The sequence below is a fragment of the Pyxicephalus adspersus genome, chromosome 3, assembly GCF_032062135.1.
Source record: "Pyxicephalus adspersus chromosome 3, UCB_Pads_2.0, whole genome shotgun sequence".
Taxonomy (NCBI): domain Eukaryota; kingdom Metazoa; phylum Chordata; class Amphibia; order Anura; family Pyxicephalidae; genus Pyxicephalus; species Pyxicephalus adspersus.
In genome coordinates this window covers 105,085,595-105,101,491 of record NC_092860.1, presented here as the reverse complement: position 1 = coordinate 105,101,491, position 15,897 = coordinate 105,085,595, and the positions used below count along the sequence as shown (strand labels likewise).

General features: G+C 35.5%; 1 protein-coding gene across 2 annotated transcripts in view; it reads right to left on the bottom strand.

The window, feature by feature from the left end:
- Window positions 1-15,897, bottom strand: part of ARHGAP10 (Rho GTPase activating protein 10) — a 138,738-nt gene that overhangs the window by 96,925 nt on the left and 25,916 nt on the right. For both annotated transcript variants that reach the window (XM_072405894.1, XM_072405895.1), the window contains exons 2-3: window positions 3,325-3,420; window positions 3,175-3,236 (exon numbers count right to left, since the gene is read on the bottom strand). In XM_072405894.1, the coding sequence (XP_072261995.1) occupies window positions 3,175-3,236; window positions 3,325-3,420 (158 nt within the window). The remainder of the gene's footprint in view (window positions 1-3,174; window positions 3,237-3,324; window positions 3,421-15,897) is intronic.

The window sequence follows — 15,897 nt, the reverse complement described above, 5'->3', positions numbered from 1 at the left end:
TCAGTAATTTTGTTAATTCATTTTAAATGCATTCAGCAGTTTTAACCTGCTAAAAATAAATGTATTCAAAGCAAACCTTGATACTGTAGCTTATACCAGGTACCTTCTACAGTACAGCCAGTAAAAGATGACTAAACGGTGCTTTATAGACACTACGTCACTAAACAAAATTTGTAAGTGTGCCAGAATTTTATTGCAGGCTATGAATGACTATATACAGTACATCTAATAAGGGTGAGCAATGCTACTCCTATGTTAATCACTCACAGTAACCAAACCATAGCATGCCTAATGATGATAAATGATTCACAGAGATGTTATTATGTACTCCGTTACTTCTACATGTTGAAATTCTGCCTTAATGGACTGACCTTTCCTTCAACTATGAAGACAGACCTAAAAGTCAAGAAAACTTTACAAAAGCTAACTGGTGGGCCAGAATTTATTTCTTCTTACTTGTCATTCATGATCAGATTTGCTGGTTTATTAAAAGTGAACATCAATTGGAGTCTATTTCGTTGAATATTGTTTAAGAAGGATTATACAGGACTATAGATTATAATGTATGGAAAATCATTACTTTTCTGAAAATTTGCACACATAGGCCATTTTACACAAACCAGGATTATCTACTCAGTATAAAATAGATTGAGTATCAGACTTGTTGCCCACAACTAACTGTGTCACATTTTTATTGGGAGACAATATATTCCATGGTAAAATAAATAAATAAATGTTAATGCCTAACGCATTATAAAAATATAGGCAACACTAGGCAAAGGCACTCACTGTTATTGGACCAGAAGTCTTTTGAATGCTTTATAAGGGAACTAAACAGTGAAGTTGAGCTATTTGTAACTGTTAAAAGCTTAAACTAAAGTAAAAAAAACAAAATTGAAACCTACATAATTCATAAAGTCACATACACAAATCCAAGCAACAAAAGGAATATGTATTGAGCTTTAAAGAACACTTAAACAGTATAATACAGTAAATGATTACTGTGTGTTTACTGCCAACTCCAGCCCATATTTTATGGCACAGATTTACCAGTTTTTGTGAAAATCAATATATCCCCTGTCTTTCCACATTAGAGAAGTGCAGACTAGAGGGGGTGAATAGCACTTCTGACTGTAAAAACAATAAAATGGATCTTGGTAGGGCGAGTTAGACGAACGGGATCTATACCCTATACCCTAATGTGTGGGGACCGTAAGTCTCTTAAATTCCAACGCGTTTTGCCATATCAGCTTCCTCAGGGGAGCTTATATATGAATCTGGACTGGAGAGTTGTTATGTCAATCAGGAAGAGAGCAGTATTCCAGATAAAGGTTTAATGTGAGATCTATAGTTTATCCAGAAGGAGTGCGGTTTTCCAATCAGTCACAAATTTACAATAGATTAGGGTTTCCTTATAGGTACTGATTCAATATCCTTATTCCAATACTGATGTTTTGTTATATTGATCTATTTTTAAATTTCCCCTGAAACTATTCGCTTCCTTAAGGGAGCACTTTTATGTTACAGAATAAAGATCAATTTCATCGGTGTTGTAGTACAGGAATAGGAGCGACCTCCAGGGAAATCTTCAAGATAAGGGAAATGAGCATTAGGACAAGGTCCGTGGTAATGGCCTTCTAGGCGAGATGCGGGGGAAAGGAAATTTCCTCCTTTAATCAGCATGTATAGCGTCCCATATGGCTTAGAGCCAGATCTGTAGTACCTAATACAAAAATAGAAAAGCGAGTACCTTCATCTTGGTACCAGCCACTTACCTTTAAAGCATAGTTCAGACTCAGGAATCGATCAGTTTTCTCTACTATAATTCTAAGCATCCCAGGGGCATCGCTGCAGCACAACAGCACAGGGGGCAAGTATGTGCCATAATCAGCAAGTATGCTGTAAGTCAGCAATTTCAGCTACCATGTTCCTCCCATGAAAGTTTTTTTTTATGATGTGAAACTGTCACAATAATATTGGCAGCCAATACCCATGTTGTCTTAGATAAATTAGCTTTAGGACAGATTATAAAGCCACAGCTCATTACTATGATAAGCACCTTGTGGAATTTTAATGTAAATTTTAAGCATAGCTTCACTTCAAAAGGCTCAGTTTTTTAGTGGTATATCTATAATATATTTAAGTGCCTTCTTAGTGCTACTGTACAGTTTTTTTGCTGTAGGCAATTCATGCATATAAAACTTAAAGATAGCTTTATTTTCACCTGACCATGACAAATACATGTCCCTGAGACCCAGCCTTCTATACTTCGCCTAATATTACCTCACATAATAATAGGCATTACAGTCAGGCTCTATGGTTTCAGCTCAACCATCCTTATACAGACTGTAAACCAAAAACACATGGGAACAGCTCATGCAAATTAAAATTGGGATCCTTACAATCGACAGTCAATTATAAGCAAAGCAAGGTCTAAGCTGTGGTCTATGAATAAAACTATACAGATATGAAAATGCAGATGTAAGTGGCAATATTATCAGACTGCTTTACAATGTTTTCTCAAAATGGTTCACTAAAAAAAGGTCATGCACTCTTCTGGCCCTCTTCCTTTTTTCATTGCAACAGATTCGCGTTTCTTATACTTTTCTACTAGTAAGAAAGAAGGAGATATGAGGCTTCCTGGTTTAGAGGTGGAAAGATTATGCTGGACGATTTCCCCACAACGGCAGCTTACATTTGTTACATCTTGCAGGTCTAATGATAGGACCTAAGAGTATACTTATGGGATTAGATCGCTGTTGAGAGTGTGATCTTTTGCTTCAGTTTAGAGGGTTTGGATTTTCATACCCTACTTTTATAGGGGTCCCGATTCCATGGCTGCACTTCATTGTGATTAAGGCCCTGCTTGGAACTTGCTTTTGCTCCACTGTATAGGACATTTTTATGGTGATTGACGCTCCTCTCTTCCCCTGAAGCAGCAGGATTTACTTGTGAAACGTGTCAGGAATATTTGTATTGGTTCTTTGGATTGAATCTTTTCTTAATGCAATCTTTTAATAAATAAGTTTGTTTTATCTCAAAAGCAACTTCAAAATCCCATCCTTATCAAGATTTGTCAGTCCTTGGCGTATTCCGAGTTGATTCCATTTAGCAGACAATATTTGAATTAATGAATAAAGAATAAATTAGTATTACATTTGATTTCCATCTTACCATTATCTCTCTTTGCTCTTCAAGGTTTGTTAGAAAATTGGAAAACTCTTGGAGAGATGCATCTGCAGCAAAAACAAAGACCAGTTACCTATTATGTTAAGCTTTTTGTTGCTAGCACTATAGTACAAATATCTCCGAAGATCAACATACCAATACACCTCTCATCATCTGTTTCGGCATCCCCAATAAATTCAAATTTAAAATCGCGGAGAGAATGAGCAAACTTTCTTTGAGCTGTGGATAAGTCTGCAAAAAAAAAAAAAAAAATACTTGTTATACCATTCAAGTTACATGTGTTCAGTTTTTGTTTAGTCACAGAAAGGTTAAAACTGGATCAACATAAAAGGAGGCTCTAAAATACATGATACATAATACATGATGATGGAAATGATATGTGCAACTAACTACCCCCAAGATACAATTGAGAGGAGTTGTTTAACCTGCCCAAAGTGTCTATTCATAAGGAAAATATGAGCTTAAGGTGCACTAAAGTCTTCAACGAGCAATACATTGACATAAAAAATATTCACACTAAAAGGTTTTATTTGTAGAGGGGGAAAAAAAGAAGTTTTCTGTGTCGAATCGCTATAATTTATCAAAATATTTTCATGCACTGCATCGCAAAAATTGCACAACCTCTAAGTAACACAAAAAGGGACACAGACTGGGGCATAGTATATAATACCCTTAACAAAAATATCCACAAATTAAATTTACAGCTCTATTTCTCCTTATTTCTAATATGAGAATGCCACTAAAATGATAAACTAATTTAATTCCTTCACCTACAACGTAGAGCATTGCTAATTCACATAAGCAGCCCATAACATGTTTCAAGCAACAAAAATTGAAGAACATTTAACATAGGTGGAATTGGAGGAAAATCAATATATCACACAACCATTATTTGTTTCCAATAATAGATTAGAAATAATGCATCAGTTTCTAAGATGACTAGATAAAAAAAACTTCTGCTATTATAATGACGCAAAATAGGGGTTAAAGAGTATAAAACATAGGATTTCCAATACAAGTTAATTCATATAAACCCAGCCAAGTATCATGGAATATGTAGGGAGAAACAGCTGCAGTGCCAAAGGTTGGAAAGTCTTAGCACAACAAGTTCTACCATGGAATTTGACTTGGCGACAAATCAGTTGCTTGTAAAACATTACATGAGAACTCCAGCAAAGCTAAATGTCTACCAACTCACAATCCCAAATTACAATTAGAAGCGGCAGCAAAAACTTAGTTACTTTCTAGGGGTTTCTTAAATGCAGCCCCAAACGTGAAATAAAAACTTTATGTTTATTGTTTATATACTTCATGACAATGTTTGATGTGCAGCAAAAAATGTCGGGTAAAACTAAAGGAGGATTTAGGTGTTGGAGCTAAAGGGTAAGGCTATGTACACAAGGCAGATGATTCTCGCCCTATACGAACTGACAAGCTAGTCTCAGGCGAGAATCCGACATGTGTACGGAGCGTCCAGATGGATCCAAAAGTGACTGGTGTTGAACGACTGCAATACAAGTGAAGGGAGGAAAGCACCACAGGGTTCCACTCGCTCACTCTCCCCCCTCTCCTAAACATAGAACAGAGTGGTGATGTCTGTACAGCGCTTGTTCATTTATTTGTCAAACATTTGTCACTGGAAACGATCATGAAAGATTGTTTCAAGGGACAAAAAGTGAGTGTGTGTATGTAACCTTAGTGTTCCAATATGTGCAAAGCAAGTCTTTATCACACACACAGTAGAGACTGGATGATGGGGTCCAGCGCTAGCAGCTAATAAGAGCTTTCTTGCTTTAAATGTAGAAACCGTTAACGGCTTGCCTAATGAGTGCACTGTTGCTCTCATTTTCCTTTCCTGTCCATTCAGTAGGCTTGGGCTAGTCCCTGACCAAGATGTTTGGCACAGGTACTGATTGGGTCAAACATCTGCCTGAATAAAATGTATCTACAGTAGCTTGCATGATTTGTGGACAGATATACCAATGCCATTTAGATTCAGATACCAATACCATTTCTGCCAAAACAACTGGCCAGTGTCTGCAGATACCTAAAGAAAGGGGTTAAAAATTTGATTGGCACTTATAATACCATTGCTATAGAGAACCTTTCTGTTGGTCTGGATCCATACTTGTATCTTATATCCTGGTAGCATAAACATCTGAAGTTTAAATATTGCAAACCACAATTCTGCAGCTAGTAGTATGTAAGCTTGTCTTCCTATCAGTTGTACAGTGTTTGTAAATGCCTAGGCAACCTACAAAAAATACTTTACAAAGTTATTTTCCATGCAGTGTAGATTACATCAATAGTTTTACATTGACCTTGTAAATATGAATCACCCAAGTGACCTTTCAGTTTTTTTTACCAAATATGACAATTAAAAGTAAAGTTAAGTATATAAATATTCAAAGTTGGGACTAACATTCAAATGAATTCTGTAATACAATAGGATGGATTGGTTATCAAACAACTCCAATTTCACTCTAAGCAATTGGCTTCTGACAGTGTGCATCATATCATTTCTCGGAAAGAGAACATCCAACATCATTAAATCATCTTCTTCCCAGTCTTATTGTCCCAGGGATTCATTGGACTTTAATTTTTTTTAATCATGGAAGCTCAACATCACATATGGGCATTAATGTTTGTGAAAAATACTTGGATTTTCTTTAGCACTAATGCATTTTTAGAAAATTTACAACATTCAGTGGGACTTTATAGATAATGGATAATGATACCATGGTTTGTACTGCAATGTTTTCCTAAAATAACCTAAAGCTATTCTTCTGACTTAATCAGAACACTATACAGGCCATGTAAAATACACAACAAACAACGACATGAATTTTGTGAGCTGACCTACTGGGAATAAAGCTAAACATGAAGATAGAAAACTGTCCCATGACAAAGATTTAAACAAACAGAAATATTCTTCTAAAAGTTGGTATACCAAAATACCTATGCTCTATAGCAGCAATACAAAAGTGAACAAAAGACCAACCTTAGATGTGTAAAATATATAAAATCATTATAGATAAAGGATTATTAGTAATTTTAGAAATATTGGTGCATGCATGATCAGTTTTATCAATTCCTTTGCATTTCATGTGGTTGGAAACATACAGTTAAGGGCAATCAGAAAAGCAGTGCAGCATTTCTCTCTAGTCTATATTGGCAGCTGTAAGATTTATAGAGTATATGTGAACAACTATCATAAAGTCACACTGACGTTCACATTAGCTTAGCAATGACCATTCTGAACTCATGCTAGCTAGGTCACAAGATGGCACTTGTACATGTCACAGTTATCCTATTGGTGGGAACAATAAAGCCGCACTGTAAGAAAGTGGGTATAGGTTGGCACAGAAACCATCACAGCAAAATAAAATGTAATTGTTAGCAAGGGTCAAAAAAAGTCTGATGAGCTTAGAGTGTGGATAAGCTGCTACAGATTCTATTTTACGGTTTGCCAACCATGCAGGACCCCGTTTGGATTCCCAATACACAGGTTACACACAGCTTAGGCAATAGAACAAAAGTACAGAAACCTATAGCAACCTAATACGTTTAAATCAAACAGGCTTGAGAGTATGAACCTGACATCATAATGCATAATTCATTATTTGCAGTTTCTAGGCTAGAATTAGAAAAAAATTAGAAAAAAAAAAACACAAAAACATGGAACTGGAAAACATTGTGCTGTCCAAATTATCAAAACGTTTGTGTCTTAGGGAATATTTATACAGCAGCTAATCTGACATTGACCGAAACATTCCCTGGTGGAGAATCCATTACAGTCATTGAAACACATGGACCTGGAAGATTCTCCACCAGGGAATATTTTGGTGAATGCCAGACTCCCTGTTTTATAAATAGACCCTTGGTGTGTTAATGAACTACAATAATCTTTTGATGTTTATACTGACAAGCTCTTTCCCATGAATGAAGTGTGCCATTGTTTACAGGGAACGTGAGTGTTAGTGGAAGACCGCCTCACAAACAGAGAGGATGTGTTTTTAGTAGGCTGACATACAACAATGGGTTCCCTGTGTGCTCCTCTGGAGCTTCAGCGAGTTCTAGTATTTCAGCTCTGTATTCCTGTGATCAACTCACACATCCATTTTTCAAGGCCATTATAATATTGTTAATAATACATGTATAGATTATATGCCTGAACCTTACACACACCTACACCAAGTATATAAACATGCTGAAATTGGAACATTTATTCTGTCAGCAGAATTTTAAGAAATTACATAAAAAATACCATTACATATCCTTATAGCAGCTTTCACCTAATTTGGAGCTCTCTTACAAGTACAAAAGACAAGTAAATAATAAATGACTGAACAGACTAAAATGTATATATTGAAGTAATAAGAGATGCCACACCATCTAAAAGGATGAACTCAAACTGCTTAATAAACAAATCCTGTTGTTATTATCTTATTAGGTTAGTAGTAAACTCATTCCAAGCTAGATATTAAAAAACAACAACCAATAAACACATACAATATGTAAAATTCTTTTCCATATATAGGAATGGGGTTATACTCCTAAGCAAAAACTTAGAACAATGCCAATGTACTAAAACAGTCTGCTTGTTTTCTATTTAGTTTTTGTCAAGCAGTGTAATAAAGTGTGGAATGTGTATGTGGGATGGAAGGAAGGGCAGGTGCTCACAAAAGTTTATTTCAGATTAAGGTGATGATTACAAGGTCAGCTTCATCTTTTATGACTGCTGTTGTACAATGTAAGTGCACAGAGCACTGCAAATCTATCATTCAATTGTTCTCTATAAACTGTTAAACATTGCTTTTTTTTAAAAATACAATACAAAAAAAAACAATACAAATTTCATATAGAATTAAATTGTAAATTTAGGTGGAACTCAGATTTTTCAATTCCTATACCATACATCACAAAAAAGGACTCAACAAATAAAACAAACAGTTAAATGCACTGCAAGTCTAAATTCTATTTATGTCCCTCACAGCTTCTATTGCCCACAGTCTGATCAGAAAAGACTAAACTTATTGTCATGCGGAAAAAGATGTATCTCTGTGTTCTCCCAGGCCTCTTACCTCCGTGCATTGCCCAGCACAATTTTCCTGCTCTCTGGCGGTCAACTGCAAGATCAGCAAGATATAAACATTCTAACTTTCCTCATGTGCCCCACATCATCATACTTACAGCTCCCAATGTCCCCTCTACTCAACAACACCACCTTGTGCACCTCAATAATATATTACTAATTATAATTATTATGCCCTCTCATCATCATCGCAACTACAGCCCTCTCATCGTCATTACCCAACCTGATCATTAACACAACCTCTGTGACCCGCCCTCCATTAACATGAAACACCTGCAACCTGTCACCACTATGATTACATGCCCATCATTATTACACCTCTCATCTTTATCAATCATCAAATCCCCGTTGTCCCCATCAACAGTCCCCGCACCCAGAATTCCCCATGTTTGTAATCACCAACACCCTTCCTCATTATCGTACTTATTGTGCTCAACACACTTCTAGAAAACATTCATTGCATGCACTGTACCTGCATATTTTTTCTTAAAAAGAATAAAGTGTCTTCTCCTGATTCTCTCACTATTCTGAGTTATTACTGCAGTGTTTACTTGGTGGTAAAGTAGCTCCGTTTTTTACTGCAATAATGAAACTTCCATACTTCCGACCTGAACTGTGGACGTGGTACCCATTAACTCATATGATTTTAAATCTTGTGCACTGCTCTGCTTAGAACATGAAGAGTGAACAGTCTCGAACATTTGGCATTGTGAGGTAATAGTTGGTAGTGTTGGGACAACCTTTAGGTGCCCATAGATATGAAATAGCAGCCTGTTGACGCGTCTGTTTTTACATCATGAATTTGTTCTGGCTTGCCAAACAGCATCAGACAGCTGGCTACATGTAAAAATAAAGGGAACAAAAATGGAAAGCCACTATCTTGATGCTTACACAGAAAAGCCACAAGATATTTCATACTACTACTGCACTAAATAGTTTACTACATACTTAAGATGTCAGCAAATTCAATTCCAAGGACTATTTATGATACTTCTCTTGAATCCTAATCCTGGCATAGCAATGCATGCTGGTGAGTCTAAAAGGAGTTTCATTTGGAGATCCCTGACTTAGCAGGAACACATGCCACCTACAACGTCCCTGCAAAATGAGAATGACACCATAGCCAATGAAGGCATATTCACTCAACAGGGAAACCATGAGTAAGGATTAGTTTCAAATTCTGAGAAGCCAGGCCCCCACGTAACAACAAAAAAGTTTGTGCTACAGTTTTATTTTTTTTATGGTTGACAGATCCATTTGGGCAAACATAAAGCCCAAGTGAACTTTTAGAAAATGTGTGAAATTGTATTCCCTTAAAAAATAGAGCTCTAGCTTCGTATAGGTTGTGTACATATGCCAGATGATTCTCTTCTGATAATCACCTCAGGACTGATATTGGACGAGAATCTGTCCATGTGTACAGCTCTTGTCGTTCATGGATCCTTCCTGGCGGATCCACGAACAATCGTAATGAAGTGAAGAGGAAAAAGTGCAGCGGGGTGCCGCTCCATTGTTTTCTTCCCTCTCCTTCCCAAAGAGCAGAACGGGGATCGTGGAGGATTCTTTTAAAAACAACAATTGAACGTCTGTACGCAGCCTCAATATTTAGTGTATAGGAGCTCTGCAGAGAGACCACTGAGTGCATGCTTCCTTCTCGGTAGTATGCTGGTAGTAGGCAGTCTTTGGACTGGCATGTGTGGCTACATTTGACATAAAACGAATGTAAGACTTGAAGCACCTTCATGTAGAAAATAAAAAACTTTATGTTTACCAAGCTTGGTTGTTGTTAGGTAAATCTTCTAAGCTATCGTCATAGCTATACCTACACATAACTACATCTGATATCTATAGGTAAAAGCAAAATGTACATTAAGTTACATTATTCCATTGTACTACCTATATGCCTATATGATGCACATTTTATTCTAAAAAGTAGTAGAATGTACACAGAACATGTTTAACACTTGCTGTGCCATAGCTAAACACCACTTACTCCAACACATAAAAAAAAAAAAAAAAAAAAAAAAGCACCCTGACAAACGGATGAAAATATCTTGAAAATGCTTGCTAGCAAAAAAAAGTGAATAGAAGAGTGAATAGAAACTAAGCCACAAATTAATTTCTGACTGCCAGCTTTAGAATATTTATGACAAGACTCCAAGCAGGTGCCTGAAGATTTCTCTGGAGAATAGCCAGGCATGTGAAATGCTTGGCACATACTGTTCATGCGCCATGTACACAAGTGTTCACACACATTGGAACTGAATGCAAGAATGGTTTTCAAACAAACCTTTCAAACCGATGTTCTCAATCTGTTATGATGAAACAGATTAAATAATAAAAAAACAAAAATTGGCGTTTCATTTAAAAATATAATACCATTTCTGTGCATAATACAAGTGGTAAAATTAACCTTTAACATTTTACATGTAGGTGCCTCACATAAAATATTCCAAAATATATTTACATATACAACCTTTTCTAAGCAATATATCTTTTCATGCATTTATTTTGCCAAAAAAACATGAATGGTGTGATCTTATGCAGTTAAAAAAAAAAAAAAGAATAAAGTTAAAAACTTGGGATCTAAACGTATTCCATAAAGTTTACCCCTATGGTAAATTTAGATTACAATTATACAAATACATACTGGTATAAAAACAGGCCTTACCTATATATGCTTGCAGATTTTTTTCCAGTTTTCTTCCCCCCTTGATACAGACACCCTTACTTCCAAAATTCACCTCAACCAGTGATATGCTCTCTACATAATTAAGGGGGTGATCTTTAAAAGAAATTGTTTAACTGGAGAAGTTGCAAAGCCTTTTCTGCATTTCCCTAAAAAGTACTACTGATAAACCACCATCACATTCATTGCTGAGTGGGCAAAGGAATGACCTTATCAGTCTTCTGATCCTCTTTTACTGTCCAATCAGCAAGCTGTGGTTGAAGAGAGGATATTGCTTTGTTCTTTAACTTTAAGTGGTATCAACAAACTTGCTGTGTCAAGAGATGGGTGTAAATCTTTATACTGTATGAACAGAAATGCAATTTATGGCAAGTAATATGGATTCCTACAAGCATTTCCTCAGTGGAGAGGCTGTGCTGATCTTTTGCTGTCTGAAGTGAAGTATAGGCATAGGGGAGTGACTGCTCCTTTTATTTACGAATAGATATGTGTTCTTTTTTCTGTGCCTTAACTGTCCATTCAAATGAAAACGGTGTTTGCCTAGCACAATGCATCAGTATGAATGGGCCCTGAAATTATTCTTTATTGCTTTATAGATTTAAATGGTAAAACAGATTATACACATAGAAGTTAGTAAATGATAACACGTTCTTTCACACCATAATGTAGTGTGTTTAAAAACGGAAGACCATATATTTGGAAGAAAATTCCTCCATTGTGTTCTGTTTCCTGAGTAATGTTTGTTTAAATCGTGCTGAAGTTAAAGCTATTGTTGATGAGAATATGGCAAGTCTATCCAATAATGAACAGGCTAAGAGTTCATTAATACTCAGGTGGGCATAAACTAGTTTTCTTGACTAACAAAAACATTCATACAGTAACTACATAGCTATTTTAACAGATGGGGTTTGGAAATAAAATATACACATAATATATGTGTCCAAAATGATGTATATATATATATATATATGTAGTGTAAGTGATTTCTATACAATACAGCACATCAGAGAAGAAATATCAGACTGTGAGTAACATTATTTTGAACCACTGATTGGTAAAAATGGCTAAGCATCAAGAAAAGGGATCTGCTACATATTAAATGCATTAAGAGCTATCCCCCAACAAATAAATAAAACAACCTATTAGCAAAATATTTTTATTTACATTTTTTCATGAAGAGGGCATCCCAAACCATGTCATCAGGGATCTTCACCCTGTGACTTATAAAAAATGCCTTATGTCTGTTCTAAACCAAAAGTTAGTGAAACAGGAAAGAAAACATAGAATGTCATCAAAAGCACCCAACATCAGAACAAAGAGTGAACACGAAAACAAATAATAAATCCAGTACTGTTGAGTGATTAGACAAGGCTGCAACCTGAACCAAATTTATTCAACATATATGGAAAAAGCTGAGTGCATCTATGGAATGTTGAGCACCAGGACAGACTCTACATGCTATGTTCCTGCTGTATATGATCCCAGGCTGTACAGATCAAGATATTTAGGCCGGGAAAGCAGTGTGCCACAGGGGAACCAAGCGGCACTTGAAGATAGGGCTCACGTCATGTTATAGTGATTGATACCCAATAAATATACTCAGAAGACCATGTTAGAGTAAATCCAGGATAAAGAAAAGCATGCTGGACTTTCACTACATACTGAACATTTCTAATTACATTTCTTTCCAGTTTTTTTTATTTTTTTTGTATCTTTTATCTGTAATGATGTACAACACCATATCCAGATACCTTTTTGTCAAAATGCCGATATAGCTTATCAGAATTTGAAAGGAAGAAGGGAGGAGAGACAAAAAGCAATAGATAATGAGAGGTATTCTAGGGACCACTGGACAAAGAAGTTAGGTGGGTGGCAACATATTCTCTATTAATGGTTTTTAAAGTTACAAGCATACTAAAAAAAATTAAAATTATTTATTAAAAATTATGAATTAAAAATAATTTATTTACAGTTTTATTGCAGACGTTTTTTAGAACACAAATTAGATATAAATATCACCATATATTTATATATATGACCAGATATTTTAAACACTTTATAGGTTTTAACATACACTCATTAGGCTTTTTAACTCAAATGTCAACTCACTGACTTAGGGTCACTTCAGGTGGAAAATTAACATTATAAAGACTCCACCTATAAATTGCCCCAGATGACATTTATAATTATCTACAAGTGCAAATAAGTAGGCTGGTATATCTGGTAATTTATAATTTTTCTACAAGCATGTCTGCTATTTCCACCAGTATTATACTTCCTAATCTGAGGATCCAAATAAATCAAATTATGGACATACTCTGACCCAGGAATAGAATTACCACCAAAATATTAGAAACAAATACACAAAGTAAGCACATTCTTTCAAAATTCAAGTATAGTTCTTTTTTAACTTCTATAACTTGGTTGTTCAATATAAACAGATAATATATTAGAATATCAGGGGTATAAAGGAAAAAAAATAACAAAAGTAACAATCAAATGAAAATGTTAAGAAGTAACTAAAACCAGATCATAAGCATAGCAAAGAAAATAGAACATATATACCAATACATCTCCCACCTGCATGAATAAATCTGGACCAAAGTGCTGTCATTTTGGAACACTGAAGGACAGTCATAAAACATTAAACCAGGCTTAAATCAATTCATCTTAAAACAGGTAGAGAGTCCATTATTCAGATAAATTAAGGGCATATCGGGTAGAAAACGTAACATTTCAAATCTACTAAGATGTTTGACCTGTGGTCCATAATCACAGAGTAGCTGAAAACTAACACGATACAATTTTTGAAATCTTGTATATGTGATATATATATATATTCTATACACACACATACCGGTAATTTTAATTTTCTGGTAGTTTTCTCTAAAATGATGAGCAAAATGTTTTATAACAAACTGACAGAACCTGGAAAACACACTGCACATAGCTGATACCTTGGATTGGATTGTTTGTTTACATTCTCTTTTAATCCCCTTTCATCTTAAAAGCTATTGTAAACCTTTCAACAATCACGTTTGCTAGTTTGGTTATATTTTTGCCATCTTTAGTTCAGGATTAAACTATCAATGAAATGATGCTTACTTGTTTTCATTCCCAGTATATCACTGTGCTGTTCCCAGAAATTCTCATTTTTAAACCATGTACTCTCATCCAGCGTTCCCCTGGAAACTATGTTTGTTTTTTAAATGTGTGTTTGGATTACTAGATAAGAGAATACTTTGGAGAAAAAATGAAACTTAAAAACATTGTCTTCTGTCCACTAATGGGACCCATCACCATGAAGTATATCATGTGGTAACTGCACTTTCTTAAGCCCAGAATTGATTTGTAGTAGGAACAGTTGTAATGGAAAAAATAACTTTTTAAAAGAACAATCATATTTTAATATAATAATAATTATGCATACCTTTACATACTCCAGCAGATTTTTTGAAATTTTCTACCGCCCAAAACAGCCAGGTGGTTATTGAAAGGTGACGAGTGGTACTCCCCGCACTGAAAAGAGCTGGGGAAAACACTGCCATGTGTGCAGTACCGGTATTAAAATCATAATGATAACTGAAGGCATCCAGATGCCCCTAATCAAAAGTTTATATACCCTGGAATGGTGAGGCTGATAAAATACACACACAAAAGGTTCCAGTTAAAGTAGAATTTCCAGAACCGCAACTCCTTTAAATTGTAATTATTTTGTGTACGATCAATTTAAATAAATTCAGCTGCACTGACTTTCATAGATTCGAGCAAAGGGAAAAGCAAAAGAACGGTCAATGGACCTGTGAGAAAAGGTTGGTAAATTGTACAAATCAGGTAAAGAATAAAAAAATGTTGCTATAGAATATACTATTTTTTTAGGCAGAATAAGTCAAAGACATGTCTGCCAGTTTCATAATAATCTTCTGCCAGGCAATCATGGAAAATTGTATATAAACATTCTAGGTTTACATTCCTTTGAGTGAATGCCTTCCATGCTAACATATAAAAGACTCTGAAATTTTAAGAATATAAAAGGCTAATGACAAGTATGAAGAGCAAGCATTCAGAGATGCAACAAACAGTAACCTTTGCTTTGCAACCTGAATGCTGAGCTCTTCTAATAACACAAAGCTACCACACTTCTGGGCGGTTTCCTAACTTGGCCCTAAGACATGGCCAGAGTGCCATTACTGGTCAACAGGAATATGATGTAGGTATATGCAGTAAAGCATTCCAATATTATCTGCATATAGGTGCTATATATAAAAGCTGCTGAAGCTCCTAGCATTTAGGTGATGATGGGGATAATGAAAGCTGATGCTGCTTCTTCAAATTTGGGTACTTTTTTATTTAATTTGCTGAAAAGATCAATATCCTCTATTACTGTGTACAGTGTTTCATCAAATAGTCTGAAAGCCAACAGTTACTGCTGGGCTCCCATTGTAGAAAATTCACAATACTTTGCAAATCCAATGTCACAGTACTTTACCCTGTACTGAATGCATACATAGTCATCTCTTTAGAATTCATCCAATACATGAAACTCTTTATTCCTCCTCTGCCTTAGTTAGAACTGAAATTCCAAACACAAGGGACAAAAATATAATCCTGCAATTACAATCCCAGGACAGGAGGCCCAAATATAAGCTGCTACATTCCAAGGCCATAGCACACTATAGCTAGGTACACACGTGCAATAATTGTCATTAGAAAACGAACGACTAACGATTATGCATGATTATTTTGAATGATCGTATTGTGCACATTTATGTAGGTACTGTAATGATATGATTGTTCAAATATAATCCACCAATATTGTACACACATTAGATACGATCGTTTGAACGATGCAGAAAGTGAAAAAGTGTACTGCAGAACCATCTACGATCACTGAACGACCGTACACACAATAGATTGCAAAGAA